This window comes from Grammomys surdaster, unplaced genomic scaffold (assembly GCF_004785775.1).
Source record: "Grammomys surdaster isolate TR1022 unplaced genomic scaffold, NIH_TR_1.0 126131, whole genome shotgun sequence".
Classification (NCBI taxonomy): Eukaryota; Metazoa; Chordata; class Mammalia; order Rodentia; family Muridae; genus Grammomys; species Grammomys surdaster.
In genome coordinates, this window is record NW_021620939.1 from 2,853,270 (window position 1) to 2,866,107 (window position 12,838).

General features: G+C 42.5%; 1 protein-coding gene across 2 annotated transcripts in view; it reads left to right on the plus strand.

Annotated features, from left to right (window-relative positions):
* Nucleotides 1–480: 480 nt before the first annotated feature.
* The window catches only part of Cpne4 (copine 4), a 459,807-nt gene continuing 447,449 nt past the window's right edge, over nucleotides 481–12,838 (plus strand). Inside the window, exon 1 of one of the 2 annotated variants that reach the window (XM_028756686.1) lies at nucleotides 481–724. In XM_028756686.1, the coding sequence (XP_028612519.1) occupies nucleotides 672–724 (53 nt within the window). In that variant the 5' untranslated portion in view covers nucleotides 481–671. Of the gene's footprint in view, nucleotides 725–3,197; nucleotides 3,807–12,838 lie in introns of those variants that run through there. The other variant, XM_028756687.1, reaches the window with a different exon arrangement.

The window sequence follows — 12,838 nt, forward strand, 5'->3', positions numbered from 1 at the left end:
TAGAAAGGCTTCTTTGGAAAAGTCCTTTCTGCTTTCCAGTAACACAAGTTACCTCAGGAGTACATGGAAATATAAAAGGAAAGCATATCCTCCAATTCTCAAAATTACATGAAGTGGGGGGAGAACCCACCACATCTCATACCTTTGAGCTATAAAAATAACCCTGAGGTGAAATTCAAGGCTTTTCTTTGATCCAAGTTTTCAAAAATAAATCCCGTTATTTGCAGCCATCGCTTGACTGGTTGGATGTGTAACCATCCTACAGCTCAAAAGGAAGAAGAAGGAAAAAAAAAAAGAAAACAGAAATTCCATTTCAAAACAAAATGCTCACCCTGAGTCACTCAGGGAAGGAGCCAAGGTTTCTGATGTAGGGCACTGACTCTCCGCCTGTTTTTCCCCTTCATCATCTGCCACCCTTAAAAATGCTATCAACCACACAGGGAAGAGTTCACATCCCTTCCCTCTTGTTCCCTGGCTCCCTTCCAGCCTTTGACTTGTCATACTGATGGGTGAGATGCCTTTCATACTGGCATAGGACACAGAGCGGATGCCTCCCCTTATGTTATCCTGCAGACCCAGCGAGTGGAGCCACTCAGAGCTGGAGTCTCCTTTCAGCTTGCGAACGTTTGGTGCCACCAAGTTCAGCGGCCTGGCTTTAGATAACCTTAACTATGGCTGTAGAACCCAGCCACCTGGAGTCCATGAAAAGGAGAGTTGGGAGGAGGTGAGTGGCATGGGGGAAAGGAAGGTTTTGATTTCACAATCGTTGAGGGGACTCCGACTGGTGGGCAACTTGCCGTGGGGGCTGTGATGAAACAGTCTATTAGCTGGTTATAAATAATTGTACAGTCGAGCTGTTGGTTTCATAGGAGAGGTGGGAGTGAATTCTGCTTATGTGCCTCACAAAGAGCCTCTTTGAATTTACCTTCAGAGAGAGAGAGAGAGAGAGAGAGAGAGAGAGAGAGAGAGAGAGAGAGGTGTCCTGGCATAAAGCTGCACATGTGTTCTTCGAACTGGCTTGCAGGCAAACTGTTTGTTTCTAATTAGGGAGCCGAAGCCTGCTGGCAGTCACAAGTTTTGGTGTTGTGTTTAGTTTCCATGCCTGTGCTTTTGGCATGGGGGAGGGGTAACTGCATTATGGTTTTCTCCATTGGTTTTGACTTTGTAACTTCTCTGCGGTCCGCTTTTAGTTGCCAGGTGCCTTTAGAGCTTGCTTCTCGTAATACTCAGCAAGAACTGAGCTGTGGCCTGGTTATCTCAACCAACTAAACCTGGTTTGTGGTAGAAATAACAAAACTACTTGGGGAGGCTGTTATACAAATTAAATGGGCTGATACATAGAATTGATTATTGGAAATAGCGAATGTGCAGCAGATCCTAACTGCCTTCCTCTTTGGCTATAAAAGAAGAGGTTTGTTTTAAACATTCTAGAAGACATTATTTAAGACATTTTAAATTTAATAAGTGTGTATTTGCTGTCTGCTAAGTGGAGACACCCTCCGAGGCTTTGTGGCTGTAATCACGAATGAGTTAAAAAAACAAAACCCAGAGGTATTATCTCTATGGAATTTAAATGTTAGGGTTCACAGTCAACATGCAAGAAAAATAAATAAGGCATTTATTTCCTTTATTTCGTCTTTGCAAATTTAGTCCAACACAAACTGCATCTCTAGGGTTAGATGCTACTGAATGAAATCTAGGAGGAATTAATGAACCTATTGATGACTTTGCTTTCCCAGAATCCATCCTTCTTTCCCCAGTAGGAAACCCGGAGTATCCCTGGGAGGTCAGTCCTTCCGGCTGTAATGTGTGACTCAGATGAAGCTCTAGTCTGTTTCCAGTAGTACTGTGAGCATATTTCCTGCTCCAGACACCAGCACCTGTCCTTTATTGTAACTGCACATGTCAAAGCCTCAATGACTAGCTTGTGCATAATCACATGACCTAAGTGTTCTCAGTCAAAGCAAACCATGGGTTCGTGTGTAAGCTCTCCATGATACAGCTAGATTCTCTCACGGTTAGTTATTTGGTTTTTTTTAGGCTTGTGGCTAATATGGCATCTCAGAATAGCAGGTGAGGAGACTGAAAGAAGAAAAATGTTGATTTTTCTGGAAACTGTTTCTTCTCAAAGATCTTCTCATTTGATTTCCAGAATCATTTTATGAGTCCCCTTTGCCTTCTCCTGTCATTCCTCCTCCTGTGCAGTGGTGTGACACTTATAACCAAACCCCTTGCCTTGTGAGAGACCACACCTTCCTCTCTTGCCCTGTGTGCTTGCCCATCACTTCTAACCTCTGTGGGACCCCCAGGTACAAAGAGAGCCTTTTATTCATTTTGCTTTATGGATTATAAAGTCTAGTTTAATTCTGATCATGGGAATACCCGGGGAGATTTTGGTTGTCTGGTTTGTCTACTTCCTCAGAGACAGATGGAAACACAGCCTGGCATGCCTCCTCATCATCATTCCTTTGCCTGAATCTGACTACAAATCAATAAATTTGTAACAGAAAAGTTGTCATCTCCATACTGCCCACAAAGGACAGGGATGTCACTTAGTGACACTGCAAAGGAAAGCAGAAAAGCCACAACTTCTTGTATAAACGCTCTGTAGTGTGTCCAAAGTGTTTTATAATATGTGGCAACGGTTACTTTCTGAATAAGACCTATGGTTTTGGTTTGGGCTTTCTGAGACGGTGTCTCTAACCCAGGCTGGTTTCAAACCCCCCTTGTAGTTGAGGGTAACTTTGACCTTCTGAGCCTTCTGCCTCCACCTTCCAAATTCTGGGGTCTCAGGGATGCAATGCCATGCCTGGCTTTGTACAAGATTGGGGCTTGAATGTAGAACCCTCTGAATGTTAGATCAGTGCTCTAACAGCTGAGTTACAACCTCAGCCAAAAGCTCTATTTTAAAACATACATTCCCTAAGCATGGTGAGATGTTTGTATTCAGGAAAACATTCTGAGGTGAAGAGAAAAGTAGGTGTTTGTTCATTTAATCATGCATTTATGGACATGTAGATACCTAAATAAGTGCTCAACGTCACTCCCATTTTTAGTGAGAGTTGAGCCAGTCAAGAAGTTTTCTTGAATGTATGCAAAAAAATATATAGCTCCTATTCCCATCCGTCTGCTCCTGTGATTTCACTGCTTTATCATAGAATAAGGAGAAATTAATCACGTGCCTCTCAGGAGCTGGTGGGAATTGCAAAGCTGAGCAGGGAATCAGGGCTGAGGGCGCGGCAGGACCACGGAGAGCGCCAGGGCTGCGACCAGGGCGGGGCGTCGCTGAGTCCCCGGAACCCCCCAGGGGGCGCTCGAGAGGAGGCTTAAGAACTAGTATCTTGCTGGGCTGCTGGGCGCAAGGGTTTCGTCAGAAGGTGGAAATCTCAGCTAGAAGCTGCCATCTCCTGGCTCTCACCCCTCCCTCCCTCCCTTCCTTTCCTTCCTCCCTCACTCCTCTGCTCCCTCCCTCCTTCCCCAGTTCCTTCCTCTTTACTCAGCGAGTTCCTGAGCCCAGCATCTCCTTTCACGCTGTTCACCCTCTCCCCCAGCCCCCACCCCCAAGAATGGAGTCGGGGTTTCCAGAGCTACCAAACTCTCCTCCCAGCATCTTTATGCTCCTCGGCTGTTGCTAAACTGCCCCCAGAGGACCAAAGAGGGGGAAGGAAAGCCCGACCCTCCTAAGACCTCTTTACAACTACATCACCCAGGACCTCCACTCCAAAGGCGGATTTTGCATCCTGGGGGCGTGACAGACCTGTCCTGGGCTGAATTCTCTTTCTAGTCTTCGAGGCTGGCACACCCAGGTGAGTAGATGCCAACTCTGAGCCCTGTGTTCTTGCAAACTCGTCAGGGCTGCTGCGTAGCCAGACCAACTTTTGAGAAGATCTGGGTTTTCACCCAGCTTGGCTTGTTTGTCATTGCTGTTGTTCTGAACAGCGGCAGGAACAGCAGTCCTTAAAGACAAAAAAACTTTCAGCCAATATACCTTCTTTTTCACGTAACTCCACTCGTCCAGGTGGAGTGGTAGGGAGACCCCAGGTGGGACGACAGTGTGGAGAATGAGACTGGGCTATGGAAGTCCTGCAGGCTTGAAGGAGGATTATTATTGTTTTAGAAATGAGAAGGGGGGATGGGACCAGAGTCCAGGCTGGAGTTGCTGCTTCCCATTTGACATCAAGAAAGGTGTGGGGCATCAGTAGTGTTAGCCAATGGCTTGACCATCCTGCTGTTTGAATTCGGCTGCTGTACATTCTTTACCAAGAGGTCCTAACAATATTTAACTGCGTCCATGACTCTCAGGCGTACAACTAACCCATGGGCTTGCTGGTAGCTTTATTTGGCTCAGTCTCCAACATTTTTTCTTTTTGTTAAATGGAATAGCAAGGTGGTAAAGAGGAACTAGGAGTACTGGCAGTTGGTTCTGACTAGAGAGATCAAAACTCGGTATCACATACTACCAAGGATTGCTAGAACTGAATCCAAGGGAGTCAGAAAGTGGTCCACACTGAGTTGAGCTGAACAGCAAGGGGGTGGGAGTGGACAGAATCCAAGGAATTCTCTTAGGAATGTGAACTCCGTCTTCCTCTTAGTGTAAGTGGTCTTCATGGCTGCTAACCTCGGTCTGCATTCCAGATTCTATTGGGGGGTGGGGCTCCCAGGATTTTGGGAAGATTGCATGTGGAGATTCAGTGGGTGGAAGCAGGAAATAAGAGCAAGGTAGAAACGGAGTGGGGATGGGGTGGAGGCAGAGAGAGACCCTGGGGAAGTTGATAAGAAGTACTGTCTCCTTCATGCTGTGGACCCACCAGCTCCTAGAATGTCCATGCCTCTGGACCTGAAAAGCTTCAGCAGTTTCACACTTTGTCTTTGAAACTCTGCAGACCAGACCAAGTGCTTCATCTTATTGCTGCTTTGCAGGGATTTTCCAAGCTCAGCTCTGGTTTCTCTTGGCTCACTTGTTTCTCGGTTTCCTGAACAGCATTTTGAGCTGTTACAGAGCACTTAAGTGTTTTGACTGGTGAGCCATCTCTCTAGCTCCAACTTAAGTGTTCTTAACTGAGACTAAACTCTGTCTTTATTTAAACAAAACCCTCCAGACTACCCCTAGCTCCAGAGTCCTCCCTGCTCCTAACCCCTGCTTGCTTCTTCCTAGTCTCTAGTGTTGAAGGCATTTGTGGTTTCTGTTTTATATCAATGCAATGTAAGCCCCACCCCTTCAAACTTTCTTTACAATGTAGCTCGGTGGTTTTGCATCCAAAGCCCGCTTTGCCGTTCACAGTAACAGATGAAACTTCTTAGCCACAGTTGCTGAAAAGCCAGAGGCAAAGAGACCACTCTATTTGATGTCTTTCAAGTTTAGGAAGACCACTTTTTTAGCAGAAGATAAGACAGGACTCAGGAGGAGCTTCTCTGTAATTAGATAAGTTCTGACGGTTCCATTTTCCTACCTGAACTGCCCCTGGGTCGAATTCATTTGATTTGTCTGCCTGGTGTGAAAGAGGGGCTGACAAAATCCATCTAGCAGATCAGGGCTCTGAGCCGAGTTCGTCAAAGCTCCTTACACACAGAGATATAGATAAAAATAGAGAGGAGGTTTGGAAATACAGTTAGGACACCCATGTGTGTTCGGCCAAAATTTTCACATTTTCTTTTGATGGAAATATCCTAACAGTTTCACGGGTTCAAATTCAAACCACGTCAGAAGTAGGTGATTCCCCCTGAGCATTATATAAAACCATTTGTTGGCCCATAGTGGGAATGGACGATGAAGACTGGGCAGTTCCCAAGGGCCATATGAACAAAGCTGCTTGTGATGAAACCAACCCTTCACTCACGTGGTCCCATGTAAGAACTCCCCTTGGCATAAAATCCAGGCCTTTCTTGGCAGACTGGTTTTTACTCTTCCAATACTCTTATGTCCTTGGGCACAGACAGCTTTTTAGCTCCTGAGATAGAAACTTTACTAGAACTTATACATTTTTACACTAGAATAACTGATTTGGGATCTGTGTGTTGCCTCTTAATTGTAAGACAGGAAAAGGAAACAACTTCCTGTTTCTGTCCAGGTAGGGGTATGTGACAGTTTGCATTTTGCTTAAATTATCAGCTTTGTCTTAAGGGGTCCCTGCTTCTCTAGATTCTGGATGAAAAGTTTCGTATTGTAAAGGATTTTTTTTTCATGTGTATGTAAAAGTAACATTGTAGTTAATAGAAACAAAGATGGTATCTGTTGAGAGAGAGAGAGAGAGAGAGAGAGAGAGAGAGAGAGAGATATTAAAACATCTAATTTTTTGCGTCCATTATTATAAGTTTTATCTTTAGCTTACCTGACTGTAAGGAATAGTCACAGGAAGAAACTGAGTCAGTGTTGGAATCTTTTTTCACATCTGTATTAGAATCCATCTCTTTTGATTCAGCTGAATGTATTTATAAGCTTTGTACCATGATTTGCCTTTCCTTAGTGCCTGGAAGGTTAGGACCACCTTTACTCACACAGGAAAAGAGTCACATATTTTTGGAATGGTTCGAATCCAGAATAAAGACTGAGCAGCCATTCTGAGGATGTCTACCTGGCTGATGAGCTGTGTGTTTTCTAGTGGACAAAAATCATGTGATTAGAAGTTGAGGAGATTTGTATTTCATGGATCTTAAAGAGGAAAAGGGAAGTAAGTTCATCCCCTTTGTTTGATCTTTCCATTTTTGTCTTGTTAATATTTTAAAACAAAACAAACAAACCCCTTTGGATCCATGGCAGTAACCCAAGTCACATTTCCTTGGCAACGGTAGTGACACACTGGAGTTATGAAATAGCAAAATAGAAAATTCTAAATGCATTCAAAATAAAATGCCACCCAGTTTAGGACCATCCTCTGGTGCGTTAAAACTGATCTTCCAGCATTCAGTAAGAGTTGCTTCTTTCCAGATTAAACACAGATGATTACAACTGGTCTGTAGTTTTTATTCTGTTTAGAACCCAAGAATCTTATCCTTTTGTTGTTGTTACTGTTGTTATAAGAAGCATGTCATGAAAAGAATTAGCTTGATATATCAGATCCATTCTCTGGTTTGGGTATGTAGAGGTTGGTATTAAGCTCAAGACCAAACATAGTAGTGTTGACATGGGCTCTCAGTCTTTCCTATACTAGTAATCTCACTTCTAAGAGGCTTCTGTTTGTTCTATGAATACATATGATTCATCATATAACATACCACACACACACATGTTATATCATACAACATATTTCCCTGAGTTGGTAAATCCCAATGACTTTTTATCTGTCTGCTACATTCTTTGAAAACCTCAAAAGGACCACTAGCTGTTAGATCAGTGCATTTTGAAGGCCTCGAGGTGGATCTTGAGAAGAAAGAGACAGTAGGTGATAGTATGGCTTTTTCTAGTTCTGTGCTTTTACTGTACCCAGGGGTGGCAGAGCTCACTTAAGAAGCTATGTGGTAGATTCACTTCTAAATGCCAAAGACCAACTTAGCACTGTGAATCTAGGACTCTTCAAACTAGTTGAGCTTGAGGATAATCTACTGTTTCATTGGTCAGCTGTGGAAATAAAAAGTCAGGGAATTGACTTGTTCAAGACCAGAAGACTCATTCGAAAACCTTGATTACTCCTCTTGTCAAGAAACTCCAGTTCCCTGCAGGCCATTATTGTGGTGTGCCAATCCCTGGCGCCATGTATGCTGATCGTCTCTGTGGACCAAGAGTTGGAGATGATGGGGGGACGGGGACTCCCACCTCCATTGTGGTGTTTAGAGAGTCAGGCTTGGGAATTTATTACATGTTCTCTTGGAGACACTGCGATATTTACCCAGTAGATGTGATTAAATTTGTACAAAGTCATTGTCTGCAGCCACCTCTGTTAGTGTGCACGCATTGTGAAGATCTGCCCATGTGCAGACTTAGATTCTATTTTAAATGTCACACAGAGTCAATAAAATAAACACAGAGATTTTCTAAGTGTTCACAGTTCTAGGAATCCGTGGGGGAATCGTAACTCTGCTTTAAGTTAAAGGCCTATTTAAAGTGAACAAACTTTCTTAAATGTTGTCCTCACATATCTGGTTCAGAACACAATATATCTAGCTTCATTATTCTTATTTTTTAAAGAAAACAAGGGATCCCCGCCCCCCGCCCCCCGCCCCGTGCCCCTTGAAAATATTAGGGGGAAATACAGCATTTCAATTGGACCCTAGAAACCTTCTCTGGCTTAAATTGAACAAACTAAAGACATTTCTTTCTCAAAGATCTAGCTCTTTGGGGCTACTGTATTGATCCTTGAAAGAGAGGACTGGCGGAAGCTGGTTAGCAGGGGTCTCCTCCCTCAAGTCCCCAGGGTTGCCTAGTCCAATCTGGGTTACAGAGGGTTAGCATTAGAGTGGACAGTCGCTAGAGGGCGCCGGAGCACCGGCAGAGCCCACCTCTGGGGGACCATGAGCTTTCTAGGTTCAGGGAAGTTGGGTGATGAAGCTTCGCAACTGTGCCCAGGTGTGAGGCATGAGATTTCTTCTCTACTCTGTCCCTCCAGCCCAGATTGCGCTATGCCTCATACACTCACTTGTTCAGTAACAGGGAGCCACAGGCTCTGCTCCAAAAGCAGTTTTGAAAGTTACTAGGCTGGGGAAACTTTCAAAACCAAAGGGAAGCAAGAGAGATGGACATGTGATCCAAGGCTAAAGAAAGAGAGTCATTGCTTTGTCTCTGTAAACCTGGAAGGGATTCTTTACAAAACTCACCACCGTTTGGTGTTTTCATCTCCCTGTTATCAAAGAACTAGGTCAATGGAGGGTAATTCAAAGAGAGAAGAGAGTGGTTAAGTCTCACCTAGTAGGCATTTAAATCTATCTATCTATCTATCTATCTATCTATCTATCTATCTATCTATCTATCTATCTATCTGTCCATCTATCTTTCTATCTACCAACTATCTATTTACCATATCTATCTGTCTATTTATCTATCTATCTATCTATCTATCTATCCACCCATCCATCATCTATTCTATCTATCTATCTATCTATCTATCTATCTATCTATCTATCATCAATCTCTCCTCTATTAATGTCTTAGTTTTGTTTTTTTTGAGACAGGGTCTCACACTGAAGCTCAGGTTTGTCCTCAAACTCTTCATGCATCTACCTTGGCCTTCCAAGAGCAAGGGTTATAAGTGTGCGCCACCATGCTCAGCTATCCTTCTGTACCAAAATGTGTGTGTGTACATACGCACACATGAATATTTAGCAGTGTTAATATTCATAAATCCAATCAACTTGTATTGGTGCCTCATATGTACTACTTTCATCAATAACATAATAAAATAAACACTTAAGTAATTGACTTAATACATTTATGTGGAAAATGATTTAGAAGGAAATTCAATAGAAATATAACAACCACCCACCAGGCATTCTAATCACTGAATAGTATGTCTGAAACAATCAATCAAAATATAATTTCTGTTTTAAAATATTTAAAGGTAGGGTTGGAGAAGAGATGGCTCAGTGGTTAAGAATACAGGGTGATCTTCCAGAGGACCCAAGTTTGACTTCCAGCACCCACACAGCTGTTCACAAGAGTCTGTAACTCCAGTTCCAGGGGATCAGATTCCCCATTTTAGCACTTGCACTTTCTAGGTATGCATGTATCGAAAGGTGTATATATATTTATTAAATGTAGATATTATTAAAATAAGAACTGTGGATTCCAGAAACAATATCTAATTGTTGTCATTAAAATGGCAAATCAAGGTTTGACTTTGTTAGCCAACACCAGGGTGCTGGACATCCTCTTTTATCTCTTTCCTTTCATGTTGTTGACTTAACATGTAACTCAGAGGCAAAAGTTTAGATACAAAAGTGGAAAATTTCACTGACTTGCATCTGACATTGCATCCCTGTGAAATCGGGTACAAGCACCTCTGACCACATGGGTTAGTACTGACTAGAAAGAGTGCAGAACTCTGGAGAACGTCCTTCTATTTTTCTAGATGAGGAAGCAAAGACTCAGGAAAAAAAAAAATCCAAACAACAATTACAACAAGAAACAGGGCCAGACTTCTTTTCCATGGTGCCTCCTCAATTCTGTGATTTATATTGATTATGAAAATTCTGTGATTTATACTGATTATAAGAAATATCAGAGAAAAGGGATGATGAGAGAAAATCTGGAAATAGTAGATTTAATAGTAGTTAATATGGACCATAGTTCCTGGCCTGATTAATGCATTAAACCTGATTAATTCTATTAATTTTTTTGTATGATACTGGGACTGAACTGAGAACCTCACACATGCTTAGCAAGCACTTACCACTCAACTGCAAGCACTTACCACTCTACTGCAAGCACTTACCACTCAACTACAAGCACTTACCACTCAACTACAAGCACTTACTACTCAACTACAAGCACTTACCATTCAACTGCAAGCACTTACCACTCAACTGCAAGCACTTACCACTCAACTGCAAGCACTTACCACTCAACTACAAGCCCAGTCCTTCTTATATTTAATTTGGATTTGAGACAGGATCTTGCTTAGTTTCACAATCTGGCCTTGAATTTGTGGTCTTCCTGCTTCAGCCTCCTAAGTAGCTGAGATTTCAGGCTTTTACAAGCAGGCTGTGTCTGGCCTGGACTGATTTAATTTTGAAGAGATAGGAAAACACTTTCTATGGATTCAGGAAATGTGAGATCTTGACAGTCTCATGAAATTAAGAATGCCCTTTGTCTTAGTCACTGTTGTGTTGCTGTGAGGAGATACCACGTTCAAGGCAACTCTTAGGAAAGAAAGAATTTAATTGGGGGATTGGTTACAGTTTCAGAGGCTTAGTCAGTTTTCATCATGGCCCTGCACATGGGGGCACACAGGCAGGCACGGTACTACAGAAGTAGTTTAGAGCTACATTTTGATTGATTGATAGATAGATTGAGAGAGAGAGAGAGAGAAAGAGAGAGAGAGAGAGAGAGAGATACACTTCCTCCAACAAGGCCACACCTACTCCACCAAGGCCACACCTCCTAATCCTTCTAATCCTTTCTAAGAGTTCTGCTCCCTGATGATTAACGTACAAATATATGAGCCTGTGGAGTACATTCTAGTTCAAGACACCATGCCCTTCTCATATTCTAGATGAGGAAGCAGCTTCAGCAAGGTACAGACACTCATGAACCAGTTGGTACCCAGGCTACACTAGACGGTGGGTTTCTTAACCCTGGTCCTGTGTTCTTCTGTCCTTCAGCCCATCCTTCTGTCCTCAGTAGTACTCTCTGAATGTGTGTGGGAACTTCTGTCTTGCATAGAGGTGAACTAAAAAAATGCCAACCATTTAGCAGTTCCTTCAAAAACATGAAGAAGTTGTTTGTGTATTGAGGACTCTAGGTTCTTCTCTCTCTTCTTTCCTCTTGTTTAGATGATGTGTCAAGAAGTCACAATATTGTGATCTGATTTCATAAGGACAAATAAGTCATTGTGGAATTTTAGGATAATAAAGGATTAGACCATGGCACTAACAGACTTAGTTTCTACTGTGGCTCAACCTCTCTGTGGGTGTCTGGATTTGGCTGAATTGCATAACCTCTTTATGCCTTATTCATCATTTGTAGAAATACTGACAGACTGAAGGTAGTGTAGAGGAGAAGTGGGCCCATGCTCACTGTGTGCTAAGTGTTGCCTTTCTCTGGCTTCCAATCGACTTCTGCTCTTCCTGAGTTGGTTTAAGGGGATATAGTGTTTTTGTGTGTGTGTGTTTGTCCATGTATGTATGTGTGCTATTGTTTCTTTATCTCTGTCTGTCTGTCTTTCATTCTCTCTGTCTCTCTATGTCTCTGTGTTTCACACACTCTCTCTGTGTCTTTCTGTCTTTCATTGTCTTTCTGTCTGCCTTTCTCTCTGTGTCTCTCACTCTCTGTGTGTCTTTCACTCTCTCCATCTCTCTATTTCTGTCTCTGTGTGTGTGTTTGTGTGTGTGCATGTATTTGGAGGACAGATGTCAATGTTAGTGTCTCTCTCTGTGTCTCTCTGTCTCTGTTTCTGTGTACATTTGGAGGACAGATGTCAATGTTAGTCTCTCTCTCTTTCTCTGTGTGTGTGTATGTGTGTGTTTGTGTGTGTGTGTTTATTTGGAGGACAGATGTCAATGTTAATCTCTCTCTCTTTCTCTCTGTGTGTATGTGTGTGTTTGTGTGTGTGTGTATGTGTGTGTTATTTGGAGGACAGATGTCAATGTTAGTGTCTGTCTCAATCATTCTTCACCTTATTTTTGCAACAATCTCTCACCAATCCTGGACCTGACATATTTGGCTTGACTGGCTGTCCAGCAAGCTTCAGGGATCCTCTTATATCTGCTTTTCCAGGACAGGGATTGTAGATGCTTACCACTGTGCCTAGCCTAGTTTATTTACTTATTTTAAATATAAGATTCAAAGGCTCTAAATTCCTATCTTCATGATTATGTGGGAGTTATTTTATCAACTGAGGCATCTCCCCAGTCCCCAAATAGCAGTTTTTTAAAAAGCAATTTTATTACCTGCTACTCACATTTACCTTATATAAAATATGAAATTATTCAAATATATAAACATAAATACATGTACAATTAGTAAAAGTAATGTTGTATGGATTAGTTATGGTTAGTCCTGCTTTACAAATGATTTTTTTCAATGTCCAATGTAGCTATGGAAGAAAAGAAACCACACTGAAGGGTTGGGGAGATGGCTTTGTGTTGGAGATTGCTAAATGTCTGTTGTAGAAGACCTAGTTTGGTTCCCAGCACACACATCAGGTGGCTCACAGCCTCCTGTCATTCCTTCTCAAAGAGCTCTCTGGCC